The sequence below is a fragment of the Pyxicephalus adspersus genome, chromosome Z, assembly GCF_032062135.1.
Source record: "Pyxicephalus adspersus chromosome Z, UCB_Pads_2.0, whole genome shotgun sequence".
Taxonomy (NCBI): domain Eukaryota; kingdom Metazoa; phylum Chordata; class Amphibia; order Anura; family Pyxicephalidae; genus Pyxicephalus; species Pyxicephalus adspersus.
Window position 1 is genome coordinate 77,663,115 of NC_092871.1, and position 23,255 is coordinate 77,686,369.

Sequence of the window (23,255 nt, forward strand, 5' to 3'; positions counted from 1 at the left end):
GCCACTCTATGTCTCTTATAAGCCCAGATAAATTGCATAAACTCCGTTTGGACCTTCTTTAGAGCTGAAAACGGCACTTTAACTGGCAAGGTCTGAAATAAATACAGCAGTTTGGGAAGGAGCATCATTTTAGCTGAGGCAATCCTACCTAATAGTGATAATTGATGGTTTTTCCATTTATTCAATAAATTTGTCACCTCCCGAAATAAAGGGGGAAAATTATATGGGTAGATTTGTGAATAAGTGGTGGTAATATGCGTCCCTAGGTATTGGAGGGAATGCTCTTGCCAGATAAAAAAGAAAGAGTCTCGTAAGGTTTGCAGAGCAGCTGGGGGGATATGAAGGGGCAGGACCTCTGATTTAGAGGAATTAACCTTGAATCCTGCTAATGCCCCATATCTCGTTAACTCTTCCCATAAATTGGGGAGGGAAATAAGGGCTTGGGAGAGAGTCAGTAAAATATCATCTGCATATAATGAGAGCTTGTATTCCTTCCCTTTCACCTGAATTCCATGTACATTTTGATTTAAGCGAATGCAGGCCGCCAAAGGGCTCTATACATAAAGCAAAAAGCAGGGGTGATAAAGGACATCCCTGTCTCGTCCCATTTCTAATCGCAAATACAGTAGAGGATGCCTGGGGGAGTTTGACCAAAGCTGAAGGGGCCGCATATAAGGCCTTAATCGCCTTAACAAAGGGGCCCCGAAAACCCATTTTATTCAGGGTAGCCAAAAGAAATGGCCAGCTAAGACGGTCAAAAGCCTTTTCGGCATCAAGACTGAGTATCACGGACGGTGTTTTCCGTCTGTTAATAATATCAATGATATTAATTACCTTCCTAGTATTATCTCCCGCTTGTCTAAATGGAATGAAACCTGTTTAATCCCCATGAATAAGGGACAGGGAGGAACTTTGATAACCGAGTGGCTAAAATTTTTGTAAAAATTTTTAAGTCCGAATTTAAGAGAGCAATTGGCCTATAATTTGAGCAATCCAAGGGGTCTTTACCTGGTTTTGGAATAACCGTAATTTGTGACATAGACATAGAGCGTGGGATCGGTTTGCCTTTCAGAAAGTCATTAAATAATTGAAGAAGTTATGAGGAGAGCTCTGGCAAGAACGTTTTATAATATAGGTAGGGAAGGCCATCCGGCCCCGGGGCCTTGGAGGATGGAAGTTGGCCAATGATTTTTGCAATTTCTTCCTCAGTAATAGGGTGATTAGGTTGTTCCAGGCTCTCAGGTTCCAACCTAGGAAGATCCACTTGTGCTAAATAAGAGTCTATGGCAGGGAACAGTGATCTCCCCAAGGGGGCTTGGGCCCTATGAACCGTCTGATACAAGCGAGAGTAGTATGCTTCAAAGCAAGCGGCTATTTGGGAAGGGTCATAGTGAACCACCCCGCATTTGTCTTTAATTGCCCCCGGTGAGGAGTTTAATTGCATATCTCTCAGCTTGCGAGCTAGCAACGAATCCGCCTTGTTACCTTTATGATAATATAGCTGGCGGGTTCTCTGCATCTGCCAGCCAACCTTCCCTAACTCAATAGCACGAAGTTTAGACCTAAGGGTGGTCAGTTCCCTCAGAAGTCTTACAGATGGGTGTAACATATATTTAGCCTCAGCAGTCCGCAGGGCCTGTATGGTGAGGGAGCGTTGTAAATTAGAGTCCCGTTTAAGTTTGGAGCCGAGAGCTATGCAATGTCCCCTAATCACCGCCTTATGCGCCTCCCAAAGTGTGGAAATATGCCTGACAGAACCAACATTTTCTCTAAAAAAGGTTTGTAAATTAGCGGAGAGGGAGGATTTGGTTTCTGGCAATTTGATTAAATAATCATTAAGCCTCCAATGACACACTCCCGTCGGTTTGGGGGAGAGAGACACTTCTAAAGTGACAGGAGCATGATCTGACCAGGAGATCGGATGTACCTCCGCAGAGACACTATTCCTCAAAAGAGGAAGATTAGTGAACAGATAGTCTATGCGGGTATGGGTACTATGGGAGGAGGAGTAGAAAGAGTATTGTCTACTAGAGGGATGATGGATACGCCAATTGTCATAAAGTTGGTATCTCCTGATAAGTTGTCTAAACTCCCTAGATTGTTTGGATCCCTGCCTAGAGAGCTGGGAGTTGAATAAAGCATGTCTATCATAAGCCTGGGAAAACAGCACATTAAAGTCGCCCCCTACTATTAAATATGAATGATCAAATTTCCTAAGGAGAGACAGAACTTTGCTAAGAAAGGGAATCTGACCCTGATTAGGAGCATACACATTGCATAAGGTGATAGACACCCCTTGCACTGAGCCATTTAAGATAATATATCTCCCCCCTTGTCAATAATTGAGCGAGCTAGTGTAAATTTAAAAGAATCTTTCAAAAGGATTGCCACTCTGGCCTTTTTCTTACATTGGGAATTGGCTTGATACACCTGGGAGTAAAGTCTGGAGGCAAAATTAAAATTACCCGAGCTATCAAAATGAGTCTCCTGTAGGAAGACCACATCTGAGGACAGACGTTTAAATTCCCTAAGGGCCAATTTACTGTCCTCTGCTTTCTGAGAGAGTGCAATAATATCTTCCTTTGCATGAAGCACCGTATCATCTAGGTCATCAACTCTACCCGCTAGGGACTGTAGGTCAGCACGTAAGGCCCCAATTTCAGTGCGGCAAGTAGCCTGAACATCTGCAACTAATTTTTGAAAGTCATCTTTAGTTGGAAGAGACTGTAAATATTGATGCCAGGTGGGATTAGAGAGAGTCTCTGTGAAGGAAGGCTCCTCTACTCTCCTCATGGATTGGCTGGGTGAAATCCCATTCTTCCAGGCCTTGTCCTCCCTTGCCCGCTTACCCAGATAGGGTGTATTACAAACTGAAGAGGTGGAGATCAATGATGTTGAACCCAGAGCAATCTCCTTCCTAGCTCTTGGCGGTGACAATTCCCTCAAATACGGAGAGGCCCCCTCCTGTTGCAATGCATCTGTTCCCCCATCTACTGGATCTTCTGTAGGTGCCCCTAAGTGCATGTCTTCTCCCTGAGGGGAGATTGCAGGGGAATGGCTACCCTCTCCATGCCCAGCAGGACTCACCGCGTTATGGGATGATGTTCCTGAGCTCCGGGGGGAGGATGATTGTAATTCCTCCCCATCCGCGGGTCTCTCTGCCTGCTGTGTATCTTCGTCCTCCTGGTAATCCCCTCTCTCTCCCCGCCGCCACGTGCAGGCAGAGGCCGGCGCCATCTTGGAAGCTGAGGAGGACGCCGGAGAAGAGTCCCGAATGTACGCCCGTATGGAGGGCTGCCCCGAATCCAGGAGCGGCGCTGGGGTCGGGGGAAACCTCCCCACTCTGGCTTTCTTTTGTTTACCCATGGATGGGTAAGTATTGTCCCGATATGAGGTGGATTGCAGCCGGCGTCTCAGGAGCTCCGGATTCACACAGCCATCTCGCTCGCCGGTCAAGCCACGCCCCCCTTTATGTGCAGTCTTTTAATAAAAAAGTATAATTCGTTTTGACTTTATGTAGAACTAAATGGGTCTCCTTTTAGATGATAATGTGTGTGATTATGATGGTTAAGTAAATTGACAGAAGCTGTATTGTTTTCTTTCCTGGCACCTCACAATGTGGATCTGGTCCATCTCTGAGACCATGGGCCTGATTTATTAAAGCTCCCCAAGGCTGGAGAGAATACACTTTCATCAGCAAAGCTGGGTGATCCAGCAAACCTGAAATTAATTTCTTCAGTCAATTGCTATTTGTTGGCAAATGTTTTCAATCTTGGACCAGATCCATTCCTGGTTTGCTGGATCACCCAGTTTCACTGATGAATGTGTATCTTCCACAGCCTTGGAGAGCTTTTGAAATCAGGTCCCTTAAGTCTGGCTTATTGTGAAATGGTCAAGGAATGTTACAAGGCAGAACAATTGCAGCGGCTTGGTGAAACTGAACGATACCTGACCTAGGAAATTCAACGTTACCAAATGCACTGCAGAGGTTAAATGCTTATTTTGTCTAGGGTTTCATTAATGTTTACCTACCTTACCCTTCAGTCCCCCAGAAGCCAAATTTTGTTTATGATGGTATAGGTTGTGGGCAGGCTCGTCCTGTACTGTTTAATGATGACATTGGAGTGCCTGCAACCTACAGAGTGGTAAAGAAAAGAGGCTTCAAGGGACAGCTTGCACAGAGAGGTGGAAGCCTACAAGGGTGAGAGGGGTAAAAGGGTCTGATTTATTAAAGCTATCCAAGGCTAGAGAGGATACACTTTCATCGGTGATGCTGGGTGATCCAGCAAACCTGGAATGGATCTGGTCCAGGAATTAAAACATATGCATAGCAAATTACTTTGACTTTGAAGAAATCCTTATCAGGTTTGCTTGATCACCTAGCTTCACTGATGAAAGTGTATTCTCTCCAGCCTTGGAGAGCTTTAATGAATCAGGCCCAATCTGTTCATTATTGGTAAACTAGACAAAAATTACCCAAATTAACCCTTGCAGTGCTGAGGAGACCCACTACAATGGCAGCTCGGAATTTATCTTCGAGTTTAACTTTCTGAATGATTTGTTTCACAGTGCTTAGATCTCTAGAGGTCAGCAATCACTTGTTTTCCAGATTCATGCAGATACCAAAACTAGATTTTCATCCCCCAAGAATTTAAAATCATTGAAAGGAAAAATTCAGCATCAGGCAAGATCTATAATTATGTCGTTTAGAGATCCATTGCTTGCTAATCTTCATGTTTGTTCTATGTAAGACAAAGTTTTGACATATCGAGGTGCATGGTTATCTACATGGACAATGTGGCTGATAGAAAGTTCTACATTTTTCTTTGACTTGAACATAAAGGATGAATTTTGTTTCACAGTGCCTGGATCCAGAGAAGTCGCTAAGCACTTGTTTTAAAGATTTTTATAGATACCAATGCTAGATTTTCATTCTCCAGCACTTTTTTTTGATCATCTCACGGAAAAGCATACAACAGTACAGGTCTATAATTTTGTCACTTGGTGTTCTACTATATGGAATCACTAAACCATCCAACACTGACAAGGACTGTTCTCTGCATTCTCATCTCCTCCTCTCCATAAAGGAGACCAAGTTGCTCGGCCATAGCCTGTCTGTAGAGCGATCTTTCTTAAAAGTTTCACTGAAATCATTAACAGTTTTGAAGGAAGAGTATTGATGTACTATGCAGGGAATAAAGCTCCTTTATGGTGTATACTTTAAAAGATTTCCTCAACTCTTAGTATATATTCTGAGATTTGCTCTAAAAACTTGCAATATAAGGTTAAAAAAACACCTGGTACCTCTGTGTATCAGCACAAATGTAATAAGGAATAACAAATAAAAGGTTAGCTGCAGAAAACTAATAAATGTTCAAATCTAGGGCTACTGGAGAGATCTGCTCTGTACCAGACCTTGAGGACTTTTATATATTGTAGTAGGTCCATACTTTACTGAGATTATATGGAGATTGCTACTGCTGATCTTGCTAATCCCACTTTATACAATGCTGATTCTTTGCCTGAAATACTTAGTCAATGACCTGGCACATGATCAGGAGTTTTAACTGTTTGCTAAATTGTATCTTTGTTCTATGTCAAAGATACATGTCAGGATTTATGATTATATGGATGGACAATATGGCTGATAAAACGGCTGATCATTTTGCAGCTTTGGCCCAGATCCTTCAAGTGCAAGGTGAATTGGGGTTCTGTTAAGAATCAGTGGCACCACATTGCACAATGTGTGATATGTATGGTACCGCACTCATCCTTCATATATGAGTGGGCCCTAAATATACTACTGTAAAAAGTTAATATACAAAATGTATATAAAAAGCAGCCTAAAAAACACAGCTGCCACATCTAAATCCTCAATTATTTTTATTATTATTATTATTTATAATAAACAGTATTTAAATATCGCCAACATATTACGCAGCGCTGTACATTAAATAGGGGTTGCAAATGACAGACAGATATAGACAGTGACACAGGAGGAGGAGAGGACCCTGACCAGAAGAGCATACAATCTAAGAGGTGGGGAAACAGCAAACAATAGGGGGGGAGATATGTAGTGGTGGGAAGTAGGGTTTAAGAGACAGAAGAAGATGGGTAGGCAAGTTTGAAAATATGGGTATTGAGGGCTCTTTTAAATGTGCAGAAAGTAGGAGCAAGCTGAATAGGACGAGGAAAACCATTCCAGTGAGTTGGGCAGCTCTAGAAAAGTCTTAAAGCCGTGCGTGTGATGAGGTTATAAGCGAGGAATTGGAGGAGCTGAGAGAGCGGCTAGGGGATTTTTTTTCTATCGGGCCAGAAAGGTAAGTGGGACAAAAACTGTGGAGGGATTTGAAAGCAAGGTTTGAATTTGATACTAAGGTGAAATTTAAGCCAATGAAGGGAACTACAAAGAGATGTAGCAGAAGAGGAGCGGAGGGAAGGATGGATGAGTCTGGCTGCAGCATTCATAATAGATTGTAGAGGAAAGAGTCGGGTTAGTGGAATACCAGGGAGGAGGAGGTTACATTAGCCCAGATGAGATGATAAAACTGTGTACAAGAAGTTTGGTGGTCTCTGGGGACAGGTAGGGGCGGATTTTGGAGATGTTGCACAGGTGAAAGTGACAGGACTTGGAAATACCAGGCAGCGTTAAACCTTATCCGGGACTGAGGGAGACAAGTCAGGGGTGGAGAGATAGATTTGAGTGTCATCCGCATACAGATGGTACTGTAAACCAAAGGAGGATATGAGACTACCAAATGAGGAGGTGTAGAGAAAAAAGAGAAATAAACTTTGAAGGAGCATTCAGACAGATAGGAAGCAAACCAAAAGAGAGCAGTGTCACAGATACCAATGGAGCGCATGATTTGGATTGAAAGGGGGTGATGAACAGTGTCAAAAGCGGAGGAAAGATCAAGGAGAAGAAGAAGGTAAAAGTTGCCTTGAGACTTATCTCTGATGAGGTCATTGGCCACTTTAGTAAGGGCTGTTTCAGTGGAATGGGCAGCTCGAAAACCAAATTGGAAAGGGTCAAGAGAGAGTTGGTGCTCAGGTAATTGGTGAGTCTTTTATAGACAAATCGCTCAAGAAGTTTGGAAAATTGCAGGGAGTTGAAGGTTGCAGAGTTTGGAAAATACCAGGTCTAATGTGTGTTTGGCGATGCGTGTGGGGCTGTTTATGTTCTGTGTGAGTCCAAGGAGGAGGTGATGGAGAGCAGTTTGGCTTTGGAAGGATGGTCACCAAGGATGAGGATGGGCAGGTCATGGGAAAGAATATGTGGGAGCCAAAAGGCAAATTTACCCAAAAATTGTGAAACTGGGCCGGGGGGGCGGTAAACAACAGCAACGATGAGGGGTAAGGGGCAGAAAAGACAAAAAGAATTCACTTCAAACAAAAAAAAATACTTTAATAAATAAAATACATGTTATATCATGTTTATATTATATGTCAATGGTGGCTGAAAATCTACCTTGGTATGCTCCAGTGTGAACTTGTGATGTGCCTATGATTGGGGACAGGTTCAATGGAGTCCTAATATGCTATAATACTGTATACCACTATATTATCCTTTTGCATGCTTCATTCTTGCACTGACACTGAAAGCAACTTATACAAGTCCCACATTTCAAAGGGTGTTGCATGTTTGCAATGTGTTGCATGTTAGCAGCTGGCCCCTTAAGAGGTGTAGCTCACACAGGGAAAACTCTGGATCATTCTCACTTTGGTGGCCCAGCAGATTAGTTACTGATTGTGTTTCCGTTTACAATCACATGGAAAGCTCCATGTTCACAGATGGCTTGATAATGTTTGAAACACTTCTCATCTTTCCATCCAGAGCCCGGAGATAAAGTCACACAGTCCTCGTTACCCAAGTTATCCGGCTGATTCGGCATCCACAAGCTGTTGACAGACAAAAGAAAAGTAATTTTAGGATGATCAAAAAGTGGGTGCAAATGTATGCAAAGACTGAGTAGGGAAGAATTAGCACCTTTGTTAGGTTTGTATTGCTGTGTCCTTTCTGGATAAATTCACACACTGAATTTGGCCTGGTGACCATTGCCATCTTTATGATAAAATGAGGGGAAATCCAAAAATAATATATATAAGAGGTGAGGAAAAATCCTCCAAAAGGGGACCTGTTGCTGTGACACCTCTGTAATTATTAATTAATTACAATTATTATATATTGAGGACCCTTTAAATATGAATGTAACACAAACAAAATTGTACATGCCACAAGTAATTGTAGACGAATTGTGGGAACTACACTAGGCCTGAAAAACTGCAACTGAGGTTCTGCTGCTAACATGCCAAGGGATTTCACCAATTTCTTTTAAAACATCAATGAATATTCTGGTGCTTATTCGTAATATTTTTTTTTCTAACAATCCCCTCTTACTTGCTGGTTTTGTCTGATTTAGCATACGGTGTTCCATCCACCCAGCGCCAATCCCCTTCAAAGTCACGATCTGACAAACCAATCCAAGTTGTCTCCTTGACCAAATCTTGAAGGAAATTCTGTAAGAGAGAAGAGAACATAGAATAACTGACATCCAAATATCAAATATTATCATGCATGCTAAAGAGAATTATTCCTACATGTTATTATCATTATTTGAGAGGTCCCAGGCTAATCAAAAGATGATAGCTAGGACCAGGCAACGAAAATGTTAACTTATGAAAAAAACTGTTTTGTCTTTCAAAATCGCCACCAGATGTACAACTGACTGTTACAGATTGTACAGCGATGCTTAAATTATACCTACATTTAAAAAAAACCACCAGGACCTTTTCAAGGGATATAGAAGATTTAGAAGTTCAAGCCAGCCTATGTGATCCCATAAACTGGCTTGAATCTCTTATATCCCCTGAGGAAGCCGTGTGCGAAATGCATTGGGGAACTAGTTTTTACCCAAAAAAAAATTCAACCACACGGATAATATCCTTTGTTTTTTTGTCTTTAATGACATATTTGATACTGGACTGATGTTCAATTGAGAGATTACGATTTTGTATAGGCAATATAAAATAAATAAATGTGTTTATCATACATTTCTTCTCTCTTTGGAATATTAATTTTGTCTGATATAAACCAAAAATTTCTGCATTTAGACCCAAATGCTACTATTCTACTATATTGTCTCTAGGGGTTTAGTTACAAAACTATTCCTAAAAACAAGGTAATCTCTTCATATGCTATTGTACATATTCTACTACCCTGTTTCCCCGATTATAAGGCACTCTCTTATATTTTTTGAAATGCCAAAATATGCCCTAGGTCCTATTTTCAAGGGATGTCTTATTTTTCCATGAAGAAGACTACAGTACACATTTAATGTTGAAAAAAAAGGAACTTTATTACCTGTATATGGTACAATAACGGTATGTGGTAATAACGGTAGTTGTCATCACAAACCAGCATAGCCAGACAAACTGTGCATCCAATTTCTTGTTCTGATCACTCATGTGCCATTCATACAGTATTCCCCTTCTGATCACTCATGTGCCATTCATACAGTATTCCCCTTCTGATCACTCATTGGAGGACACACACGCTGCAGCCAGCATCAAGAACACACACGCTGCAGCCAGCATAAAGGACACACACGCAGGATCAGATGTCTTATTAACGGGTAAGTGTCTTATTTTAATTTTTTTTTCAAAAATCGGGGGTGGCTTACTTAATGGGGATGTTTTCAAATCGGGGAAACACGGTAATAGAAAAAAAACAGATACAATTTAGTCCTCCTGCATACTTGTAGATGTGTCAGCCACCTGCTCCCTGTTTTGTGTTCTGGTTCCTTACATCAAACCCTCTGTGTTTAGTGACATTGGGGATGGCAGACGCAAATACAGATTGCAGCAGAGGATTCCAAAATCTGACACCCTCAGAAATGCAGAATCCAGAAATTGCGGTCTAGTTTAACAAGTCTAACTAGGGCAGGCCTTAATTTTTCATTTCTTCTTAAATTAGCCAAAGAATCACTTTGATGATTTAAAGAATACAATATTAGGATGTGTTTTTATCCCCTTTATATTTGTATTCTCAGTTCCAGCATTACACCTACCTGTTCTTCCAAATTACTAACAACAACCAAGTGTCCTCCCTGGATCCTGCACCAGCGTGCGCTCTCCTGCCAGTTAGCTGCACTGGACGACAGTATATAACACGAAACACCAAAGAACTGCCAACTGGATTGACAAAAGGGACAAACTACACCTGTAACAGATATATATAAGATGATTAGGTGTAGAAGTGTCTGACTTTGTATGTAGAACAGTCACATAGAATGAGGCAGTGTAAAGAAGAAAAAAAACGCACAATGTAATCATTGCCAACTTTCTACCTAGTTTAAAGTGACTGTGATAAACTTTAAACCAAGTTCCCTCAAGTTTCATGGGAAGAGTCAAACCTAGCTCTTGCCCTTGTCTAGTAATAGTGTAAATGTTCCCCGTAGCTTCGCTTTTCTAGAAAGTGCTAAACGTCCAGACGTTTTGCTGATGCTTTGGCATCATTACTTTCTGAGTGGCTGGCCCTGGACATTTCTCCAATTTTTGTGACTTTGGTATACTGCATGTTTAATACAGGTCAGTCATTCTGGTATATTAAAACCAACACAAGACAAGTAGCATTTTAAGAAGTTTATCAATGACCACATTTCTTTTGTGACTAGTGAACATTACAAACAACCTCTGCATGTATTAGGAGAAATATGAAGGTTTCTATTGCTGATCTTCTAAAATTGCTTATTTGCCTGCTTGGTATCAGATATTGCAGGAAAAGTTACCAGCACACTAAGGGATCTATTTAAAAAACAGAATCTGACATTCTCAAAAACATTCCCTGATGGGAGTCAATTACTGCCATTGAAACACACCTGGACCTGGGAGATTCCCACAATGGAATGCTTGCAATTTTAAAAATAGAGCCCTTAGATCCAAAACAATAATCTTCAATGATTCCATATGCAAAAAAATGTTTGTATGTGTATGTGTGTGTGTATATATATATATATATATATATATATATATATATATATATATATATATATATATATATATATATATATATATATATATATATATATATATATATATATATACACACACACACACACACACACATATTCAGGTAGTCCCCGGGTTACATACGAGATAGGGACTGTAGGTTTGTTCTTAAGTTGAATTTGTATGTAAGTCGGAACAGGTACATTATTTTAATAAATGCAATTAGGACAGATGTTTGTCTGAACATAATATTAGGCAGTTTGGTGTCAGTTATATTTGGAGGAAGCTGTGCTTTGATATTCAAAAAGAAACAACTGCAAAGTTTATCTTGGTCATTAAAGAGTTACAAGAGCTTGCAGAAGAGCTCAGTCTCTGCTGTGTTTAGAAAAAGAAATAATTTCTTCTGCAAGTCATGCAAACTGCTCCCCATCAAGCTTCCATCCTGCACACAGCAAGCAGGGAAGCCCCGTTGGTATCTAGGAGTCATCTGTAAGTCTGATGTCCTTAACTCGAAGACTACCTGTGTAAATAAATAAATATATATATATATATATATATATATATATATATATATATATATATATATTTATTCGTATATACATACACACATATACTCTTACATCTCTTTACAACTCGCCATCTGGTGGCAGTATCATAGAATTACAACCTACTATCATACCTAATACTCAGTAAAACCCTATATCACAATTGTTGGGAACCTCTACAAGTTATTGTAAATGGGTCAGCATAACAGCCAGAGCTCAGTTTTACAAGAAATAGCAGACTGCATGTCTATCCTGTGACCAGTTTACTCCAAAACCTAATTAAAGTCATAAAGTTGTGCAGTGAACCACAGCGGTTTACAACAGCTCCCCAACCAGCCTCCCTTGATTGAATAGGAGTTGTCGGGAACCATTTTTTCATACATTTGCAGTTGGATTTGTGTTGGGGTTGCGGTACCTGGAAGTGACATGTTGCTTCTTTGGAGGAAGAATTGCACCACCGATGCAAATACAAGAGCAACACATGCAAATTGACCTAGTGTGTGGTTTTGCCACACCTGAGTTTACAGCAGCAGTTTTCTATGTGCTCAGGAATGGCTAACCGCACAGACCTAGAGGCATAGGTCTTTATATTAATGTAACCCAACAATTTTGTTAGAAAATTAAAATCCCTTTTATCCTGAAAAATGCTGCTTCATTCTTTTACACTGCGGTTTTATACACAGACAGATCAAAGTAATAGTCACAGCGCTAAACACTAACACAAGGATTTGTAATGCTTATGTAAAGAGGGGAAGGGGGTGTCTGACCAGGGCAGGTAGATTACAGTGCACTGGGCCATGTGACCAGAATCCGGTATTTAATCTCCTATTGAAATTAAAAGTTATATTTGGACACAATGCGCAACTGCAGAAATTGTAGATAAGCCTATGAAAATGGCTTTTGATAAAAAATGTCTAAATGCATTTGATTTTCTGCTGCTGATTTATAAACATGGTACCATGATCACTGGGGTTCCTCTGGTGGCAGTTGCCCATTATGGCACTTTCTCTATGAAGAAAGACATGGGAGCTCCACAGGTGGTTGTACATATTTTGCAGCCTGCTGTAATTCTGGTATAGTAGCTGATATCTCAGTTCCATCCTCTGTGTATTCTGAACATGCTGGGATAGCATCAGTTCCTGTCTGGACTTATTGTCCTGGATGAACAAAGTGATGTTATTCTGCAGGATCATATTCATCTCCTTCAGGTTCCCCAAATCTTCCTGGCATCTGCTCTGGTTTATTCGGAGCTGCTCTGCTTTCTGTTTTATATTATGTTGCTGGTAAGACACAAGAAGGTCTGAAAAAGAAAAAGAAATAGTGAATACCCACAGATACTGTATAACCTATTAGCCTCATACCAAGGTCATACATCTGACCCTTAGCTCTGCCCTTCTGACATATTCTGCATTGACATACTCCATTCTGTTCCCCATGGCATGTATACAATTTTGTTACGTATCATTGTTGGTAATTCTTGGTGCAAATTTTTTTACTGCATACCTCTGTGTATAATTTGCACACTGTATAAAACTCATTTTTCTATAGGATTTTACTGTATCAATTCTATACTGTATAAGAAAATCTTGGTATCAGTCATATTCTGCATACCACCATCTGTATCATTTAGATTCTGTATACATTACCACTACCTATTATGTAGGTTCTCTAACTAAAGGTGCGTACACACTTCCAATTTTTATCGTTCCAATCGAACGACGAACAATCGATTGGGCAAAAAATCGTTGGTAAAAAAGTAACCAACGACGCCGACGAACGAGGAAAGTCGCTGGAAACGAACGACCGGACCGACGGATCGGATTGGAACGATCGTGTCGTTAACTCTATGTGCAGGATCGGTGCTATACGATCGTTCATATATATCGTGCATGAACGTTCGTCGTTCGTTTTCCAACGATAATAATTGGAAGTGTGTATGTAGCTTTAGTCTGGGCTTATCTTATTCTCCTCCTGTGTCAATGTTTGTACTTGTCAGGTATGCAGGTTTGTTTTATGCACCCTCTATTTATTACACAGCTCTGCACAATATGCTGGCACTTAAAAATAAAAACTAATAATAATAACATAATTTCCTATCTACTTATCTATACATTTCTTTGTATATTTTTATACTGTATACAATTTTTTGTGTATAAATTCTGTACTATAAGCTCAACTTTAACTTTATGTAACTTTAAGTTTTTTATCCTTAACGTCATTTATGTAATGTATATATTTCTTAATTTATTTTCTATACAGTATCAAATTATCTATATTATGGTAATTATTTAACACTACTTGGTATCCGTTATATACTTTATATAATTTGCAGTAGTAATTATTTACTGTACACATTCCTCAGTGTCATTTCTATAATTTATACAATGCTTTTTTTTATATACTGTATGCAATGTTTTTTATCAAGTTTGTACTGTATATAATTCTCAGTAACTATTTGATACTATATCAAATTCTCTATATTAATTCTATACTGTATATACTACTCCGTATTAATGTTATATATATATATATACACATACACTGAGCAAAAGACTATAGGCATTAAATATATATATATATATATATATATATATATATATACACACACTGAGCAAAAGACTATAGTATAGACCTTGTATTAATTTTATATACTCTGCATTAATTTTACCTCTGAAAATCTCTATTTATTCATGTACAAAAATAAGACAGGGGTGGCAACAAAAACAATGACAGTTACCAGAGGCATACCTACCGTAGAAATCGTCGAGCACTCCAGCAAATATTTTGATTGCCCCCAGAAAAAAATTGTGCCCCCACACAATATCGTATCCCCATATGTGACCCCACATATTACGGTATGTGGGGAATGCATTCCCCACATAATATAGTGTCCCCACACAATACAGAACATGCCCACATATGTGAACAAACATACTTACATTACAGCATTTGGTTAAAAAAAAAAGTACTCACCACTACTGATACTCTACTACTACTCTGATCCCGCGGTGTGCGTCCTGGGTGCTTCCATCCTCTTCTCTTGGTATCCCGCACTCTCCAAAGAAGCTGCCGATAGGTCCTATTTTTGGGGTAGGGCTTACATTTTCCCCTTGCATGATTAGTATGCTAGTGTTTTTTTTCAGGGTAGGTCCTATTTTCGGGGCAATATATACTGTATATACTGTGCAGAAACCTCAGTATCCATTCTACAAAGTTTGTTATCATTTTAAAGATTTGAAATATAACTGTTTAGGTTTAAATCTACTTTATTAAGTTAAAATGGCTGCCTGCAAAGAAAAGAGTTAATACTTGTATTACTATGTATGACCTACCTGCTCTTCTGAAGTACTAATGCTATGCACACATTATGCAATTTCCTCTCACTGTTTTTTTATTGATATCATGATTGATAGTACAACCATATAGATCTTTGTGATACAAGGTTTTGATTTACCTTGACCTTCACTCATTCATTAAATGGTCTGAATTATGGCGGATTTTACTATTTTATGAATTGCAATATCAATCATAACACATTATCTTAAAAATAGTTTTGATTTCATTACTACCATGGTAAATATAATTATACATGAAAATATTTTAATCAATTTTTTATGTAATCAATCACAAATATAACTATCTGCAAATTTTCTTGTCACATTTGTCTGTCCCCTACTGTTTGTTTTTCCTTCTTTTTGCTGGCTTGTACATCACAGAGTATTGACGTAGAGAACGGTAACTGCTTGTCACTGTAAGCCCAAATCTTCTTTTTGAGCAACCTGATTACTGGCCACACTAGTCAATGGTAAAGCACAAATGATGTTAAATGGCAGAGCTACATAGCAGTTCTTGTATGCAATTTCATTTGTAGAGCACCCTATGATTTTATGATTATTGGGTTCCACTGCAAAAACAAAGACAGCTTTTTCTAACAGATGAATGGCTTCTAGCCTAGACAGTAACTTTTACCAAATGTCTAAAAGTCAAATGAAGCAGAGACATTTTTAGAAGATAAAGTTTCTAAGACAGAAAACCATGGGACTTACGCAGTGAAAGAAACACAATGCTGGCTGTTAGTAAGACGACGATCAGTACAACATTTCCCACATTCAGGCAGCAACGGATGGAACACTCTACTTTTTTTATGGTCCTCGGGTGGATCCTGATGGATAAAGGTCACTGTGGTCTATTAATCAAACATACAGCAAGAATGAACAGTTATTACTACTTTATGAACAGTGGGGGAAAGGTGCTTGATGTTCTTCATGGGGGAAAGGAGCTTGATGTTCTTCTTGTAGCAACCTGAAAAGTAATAGCTTTCATTTGCTACAAGACCAAAAGTGTGAGTTATGAAAAAATAATATCAGTAAAACTCAGAAAACATAAAAAAAATATGAGCAGAAAATCACCCCCGGCACAGTGCCCAAAACTAAAAGCTGACCAAAAGGCCTGTAGGACCTGAAGACATGAGTCGACCTCTACCAAACATAATCCCCTATTTTATGTACAGCGCTGTGTAATATGTTGTTGCTATATAAGTCCTGTTTATTATTATTAATAATAATAATAATCATAATAATGATGATGAAAATCTCCAGCCCTGTGGACAGAGGCGGTGGGGCATTTTGCAGATACATCTTGTGCATGCATTGGAAGCGGAAGCTATAGACCAAAATGATTAAATAAAAAGGTAGTAAGTAAGGATTTCCATCCATCCCTATAATTTATTTCCAACCTTTCTGGGTATACCTCCAGTAGCCTCTCATCAAATCATCACCCAATCAAGACACAGTTTTCTCAGTTTTGCATGGGAGGTTGGTGTTAGAATCTTGGTAAGGTCTAAATTGCTTTCTGTGTTCCCTACCAATAGGTAAACGAATAGGTTAACACAAGGCAAAACACCACCAAATTCACAACAATGCATTTGTATGGATGGACAAAAAAAAAGCCATTTTATTGTCGTGAGTGCAAATTGCTGCTGTGTGAGTCGGAAGATAGAAATAAAAAAATGCACTGTAATATTTATTAAAATGCATGTAGCACAACATACATTGTAAAACTGCATATTGCATACCAATGTGTATTATGGGTGAACTAACCCAAGCACTGGTATAAATGAGCCCTAAAAACTTGGGCTTTTATAAAACACTTAGATTGTTTTTGTTCTGCGTTATTAAATACTTGAAGCACCCGTCCATTCCCTCTTTGCAAACCACAAAGATGTGTAAGAAGTGTTTAAAGTAGCTTGTGGAGATGCAGAATTTGCATTGACAGGTTATGTAGTTTGCTATTCTATGCTATGAAGTTATGTGCGGGTGTATATCAGGGTTACTTACAACTTGTTGGCCTCTTGATTTGATGCCTCTTGCTGTACTAGTGATGCCAGGGTCATAAATTCCAGCTCAGCATACAGTTCCCTTTCTGATCTGATCTCTGGTTCCCAATCCAGCTGGTTTGTGGAGAGCACAGGAGAAGTGCTGTCCTTCATTTCTATTCCCAGATCTCTCAGGAACATTCCTTTCTTCCAGTCCATCTGTAGAGGACAATGTCTCTTCAATGACTGATCCAAATGTGTGGATCTAACAAATGTGTGTACAATGTCCTTGTGCATTCTGATGGATAAATTGTAATAAAATCCATATCTCCCCCTTTTTTGTGTGTTTCTATTTATCCTTATCTCCTACAGCTTCAGTAGTCCTTCTGCCTCTGAATTAAATATAGAAACAAGGCCGTATCACTTTAACTCATTTCTAAAAATGTTTGTTGCTGTCAAAAGCAATTCTCGATTGGTGGCCTGCTATTGCAATTGAGGAGACTTTGACATTTCAGCATCAGGTTGCCCAGTTTGCATGTTAGGTTTGGGTAAACTACTTTAATGTGGTTGAAGGCCAGGTTATGTACAGGTGGGAGCAAACCATGTCAGGTAAAGAACAAATCTTGTCTAGGCTAAGGGAGCCATGCTAATACATTTCATTAAAAAAAATGTCTGTTGAAAAATAATGAATTACCAAGAAAAAACCATTCTGTCTAATACCTGGAATAAAGATGACAAATATTGTGAGATGATGAAAGCTGCCATGTCTGAAATCAAAAAGTGTAAAAAAAAAATGCTAATTGGATGTAAAGCTGTCATGCCTGGAACAAGCATGCAGATAATAGTGTGGCAATTACTGAACACCTGAGCTGTGTACTGATTCTGGGCCAGGGATTCAGAAGGGATTGATGAGCCTGGTTGTGGAACAGGAAATGTGCGGGGCATAGACAGCAAAAAGGTAGAGATAAGGGGTGATTGGGGTGTCCTACAAATCCTGCACTCCATTGGTATCAGTGACACTGCTCTCTCTTGGTTTGCTTCCTATCTGTCTGACCGCTCCTTTCAAGTTTCTTTCAATGGTAACTCCTCCTCACCCACTCTTCTCCCTGTTGGTGTTCCCCAAGGTTCAGTCCTTGGACCGGTCCTCTTTTCTCTGTACACACCTCCTCTCTCGGTAGTCTCATATCCTCCTTTGGCATACAGTACCATCTGTATCCTGATAACACTCAAATTTATCTGTCCACCCCTGACCTGTCTCCCTCAGTCCTGGATAAGGTCTCATGCTGCCTGTCAGCCATCTCATCATGGATGTCTGACCGATTCCTGAAACTCAACCTGGATAAAATAGAACTCATCATCTCCCCCCCTCAAATTCCAAATCTCCCTCTGACATATATCTAACTGGTAACAACACTGTTATTCGGCCCTCCCCTCAGGCACGTTGTCTTGGTGTCAGCTTTGACTCAGCCCTCTCATTTACCCCCCATATTCAGAACATTTCCAGGTCCTGTCACTTTCACCCACGCAACATCTCCAAAATCCGCCCTTACCTGTCCCCTGAGACCACCAAACTCCTTATACACGCTCTTATCATCTCCCGTCTGGACTACTGTAACATCCTCCTCCTCTCTGGTATTCCACTAACCCGACTCTCTCCTCTACAATCTATTATGAATGCTGCAGCCAGACTCATCCATCCTTCCCTCCGCTCCTCTTCCGCTGCATCTCTTTGTAGTTCTCTCCATTGGCTTCCATTTCACCTTAGAATCAAATTTAAGCTCCTGTGCGTTGCCTTCAAATCCCTACACAGTTATTGTCCCACTTACATTTCTGACCTGATAGAAAAATACTCTCCTAGCTGCTCTCTCTGCTCCTCCAATGACCTACTAATGACTTCCTCACTCATAACCTCATCACACGCACAGATACAAGACTTCTCTAGAGCTGCCCCAGTTCTCAGGAATGGTCTTCCTCGTCCTATCCAGCTTGCTCCTACTTTCTACTCATTTAAAAGAGCACTCAAAACCCATTTTTTCAAAATTGCCTACCCGGCTTCTTCTGTCTTTTGAAACCATCACTACTTCCCACCACTACATATCTCCCATCCTATTGTGTATGAAATTCCCCCACCTTTTAGATTGTAAGCTGTTCGGGGCAGGGTCCTCGCCTCCTGTATCACTGTCTGTATTAGTCTGTCATTTGCAATCCCTATTTAATGTACAGCGCTGCGTAATATGTTGGCGCTATATAAATCCTGTTTATTAATAATAATAATAATAATAATCATTGTAGAGCGACATAGACTTTCAGGGGGGAAGGACACTGGTGCATGGAGAGCATAGGTAATTGTGGTTCAATGAGGAAAGAGAGAGGTAACTGGGGTGCACTGGTATTATTGTAGGGGACATAGAGGTGCACGATTAAAGGACAAGGGTGGCTGGAGTGCATTGGTATTATTTCAGAGTTACTTATGGAGTCAAAGAGGAAAACCATGGATGATTGGGGTGCAGTGTTATTATTGTAGGGGGGCATAGAGGTGAAGGTTGGAGGAGCATAGGTGGCTGGGGTGCATTGGTATTAGTGAAGGGTAACTTAGAGGTTCAAGGAGGAAAGAAATGGGTGAATGGCGTATCCTGGCGTTATTGCATTCTTCTGGGGGGACAGGAAGAGAGGAGTGGGTGACTGGGTTGCAGTGGTATTATTGCAGGTTGAGATGAATACACTGGTATTGCTGCAGGGTGACATAGGGATTAACCTCCCTGGAGGTAACCCCGAGTGTGACTCGTGGTAGAAAAAAGTTGCTAAAAGCGGTAACCCCGAGTCACACTCGGGGTGAGTAATCCTATGGGAGGTAATAGTAAATAGAGCCTTACCTGATCCCCCCGCGTCCCGCGTCATTCATCGCCGCAATCTTCGTCTTCTTCTCTCTTCCAGCCGGCTTCTGCATCCGAGTCACCGCGGAGTTCCCGGAGATTCAAAATCAAAATTTGAATTGCATTCAATACAAAATAACTGTATTGGATGCAATACATTGGATTTTTATGTGTAAAAGCAGTACGTTGTTTTCAAGAACATTTATTTTACAGTATATATATTAGTATGAGTATATGTATTTTTTTTTTTTTTTAATATATAGATTTTTTATTTCATTCAGTTTATTATTTTTACATGATTTTGTGTTTCAAACTTTATTATACTCATACTATTATATTATACTGTAAAATACATTTTCATGAAAAACAATGTACCACTTTTAGACATATAAATCCGGACAGAAATGAACCGCTAGGGAGGTGGAAGATAGGTGACTGGATCCATTGGTATACTTGTAGGGTGACATTGGGGTTCAGGGAGGAGAATGTTGGCTGACTGGGGTGCACTGGTGAGTAACAAAGTGTCATGGGGGTGCTGGGAGGGCTGTAGAAAGTTCTCTGGGATTCACTGTTATAATTGCACGGTGACATGGGGGTACAGGGAAGAGGGAGACAGGTGGTTGGAGGACAGTTTTATTTTAGGGACTGTATATTGTTTTGACCCAATAAGGGGCCAGATTCTTTATTATTTTTTTTGTAGCAGTTTATGCTTTTTTTGGATATTTGCAGATTTTGCATATGCCATTACTGTGCAAATATGACTGTGCTGTTTTTTTATTGATATTGTGAACCAGCAATATTTACTCTATGTATATGTGCATGTGAGATGGATTATAATCTTATTAACCAGTGATTATATGTGATGATTGAAATCAGTGTTTACGTACATTGAATGCATGAGACTTTCACTGCTTGGATTTTGTTTGGAAGCAATACATGATAACTGAAATGCATTTCTATATGAGAAAAATTAATTACAGAATATGAAGTGTAAAAGCCATCCAAATTTTTTCTTTTTGGGAAGTTGCATTAATGCCAGATTTATATTGTACGTCTTACTTTCTAAATTTCTGTCTGTTGTTACTTGTCCATGTGAGCTCATATTCTAGATAAAGAGATTTTTTTTGTCCATTTTGGTTGTGGAATGTATTTTATTATATTTACATATATTTTTGGGGGCATTGTCTGCTTTTATAAGGACATATATATTTATGTGGATAAATGTGTGTATATACCTTTAATATTTAGGATCATTTCTGATATTAGGTACTTGAGCAGTCTGGACAGACATGCGGGTTTTTTGTCTTTATAATAACTTTCTGATATATTAAAGGTGTTTTGATGACTATTCACTATACTATACTTTGCTATTCTATTATTAAATAATAAGTGGATTTTGGGGTTGCAGAAAAAATGCAGATTATGAATCCCTGAAATGACAGGCTGTTTGCAGAGGATTTCACACATTGGTTTGGCCTGGGACACTAAAACCTTACAAATCAAATGTTCTGTTCAGGTAACCAGAGTTTCTTGCACAGGGCAGCCCTGGACATATTGCTGCTCAAGGTCACCCAAATTTTTGGTGGAGGTGGACAGCAAGTGAACAGCCAGTTCTTGAAGGTGATGCATTGGAAGAGGGAAAAGTGGAAATGTGTAAGAATCTGAGCTTGTTGACAGGAGCCAAGGTGTAAGTGCTAGACATCTGGGGCAGAGCTTCTCCAAAACGTGAGGTTTTCCTGGTATGCAATACCTTGTTTTCTACCTTGAGCAATGAGATCACAAGTCCATACTTTAACAAGGTAGACTGGGGGACTGACATAATGTTGGGCAGGCGGCTGCAAGTGTTTTCCTCAGGCAATGTAAATCAACCAGGATTCCATTAAAACATAACTTTTGTTAAATATTGTTTTTAGGTAGACCTGCCTTTAATACTTGTAAACATCAAATCCCTTGTTTTTATGCTTGTAAGAAGCCGTAAATGGTTTTAGATTCAGCTTTTTTATTTTTGTATCTCGCTGTTGTATTGCAAGACTCTCTGCATCAATGATAGTAACCTTACATCATGTGATTCAAGAAAAGGTAATTAAATAATGTGGTATGCCCTAATTATTCACATGTAGTGCAAACCCTCCAAACAGTTTTATTTAAAAATGATGAGTTTTAAGTGTTTTTCATGTTTAGAAGTGTATTTCTTTGTATTGATAAGGGAAGTTGCTGTACTTTGTGTACAGCTGTATGTGCCAGTATTAAAGCAGGTTTGTATATAGTGAGTTTTTATACCATGCATTTCGTTCTCTGTGGAAGAACACAGAAGAAAGCCAGTTAAGAACGCACAGGTGGACAACCTTACTATCAAAACAAGGATAGAAAACAAGTCTAAATATTAATTGCCTCTGAACTCTGTATACAGGTATCCCTGAGTCAAGTGCATACGGAGGACTCCTAGATACGAACGGGCTTACCTGCTCCTTCATGTGCAGGATGGAGGCTTGATGGGGGAACGGGGACAGTTCGCATGACTTGCAGAAGAAATCTTTTGCTGTTCTTTTGCTGTTCTTGTAACTCTTTAATGACCAAGACAAACTTTACAGTTGTTTCTTTTTGCATATCAAAGCACAGCTTCCTCCAGAAGTTAATGAATGTCTAGGCTCCAAAAGTTTTTTTTTTTTTTTTGCTGTTTGTTATTAACTTACAGTGAGGATTTTATACAGTAACTGACACCACACTGCCTAATATGTTGAGGCAAACATCTGTCCTAATTGCATGTATTAAAATAATGTACCTGTTCTACTTACATACAAATTCAACTTAAGAACAAACCTACACTCCCTATCTCGTATGTAACTCGAGGACTACCGGTATTCTGCTTTTGTTGGAACTCTGGAGCACTCTACTCTGTACACTGTACAATATATACTGTCAACCTCTACATACTGATATATTATCTTGTACGATATATACTTTTGACTACTGCAGTATGTGCCAATTAATTATTTACAGCAGACTTATGTACTGTGTATTTTATTTTGTATGTTAACATGCTGTATATTGTTGCACTATGTATGATGTTCTATTTGCTACCCATCCCAGACTACTGCATTTATCCTGTGCCATAAAATACACACCCAGAAACATTGCTCTGTACACTCTGTTGTAAAATCCCTAAAAAAACCCTATCCTAAATTCTTAAGGAATTCCAAATGTTTCTCTTTCTACAAATGAGCATCATTCTGAACATAACTTTCCTTTATTAGCATAGGGGAGCTAAAATCATATGTTTTGTTTATATCCAGTTACAAAGATGCACATTTAGCCATTTGGTACTTGTACAACCCTGAGCATCAACAGTGTGTTATTTCTGCTTACGGCTCTCCGTTTTTTTCTGCTTGTGAAAAAGTTCGGTTAGATTCTTTTACAATAAAATGTGGCACCATTAAACTTTAGGAAGTCTGTAATTTCTTAATGGGTGATAATGATGGTAAAGATGTTCCCAACTCTGTCTCCTGTATTATATAC

The 23,255-nt window shown here is 39.4% G+C and overlaps 1 protein-coding gene across 1 annotated transcript; it reads right to left on the reverse strand.

Annotated features, from left to right (window-relative positions):
• Positions 1-7,384: 7,384 nt before the first annotated feature.
• LOC140343589 (uncharacterized) lies at positions 7,385-17,807 on the reverse strand. Its single transcript, XM_072430303.1, has 6 exons — positions 16,889-17,807; positions 15,599-15,714; positions 12,511-12,852; positions 10,068-10,219; positions 8,399-8,517; positions 7,385-7,899 (listed from the first exon to the last, which is right to left on the reverse strand). Exons 1-6 carry the CDS (start codon positions 17,161-17,163, stop codon positions 7,737-7,739), a joined length of 1,167 nt encoding a protein of 388 aa, XP_072286404.1. The 5' UTR covers positions 17,164-17,807; the 3' UTR covers positions 7,385-7,736.
• Between the last annotated feature and the right edge of the window lie 5,448 nt (positions 17,808-23,255).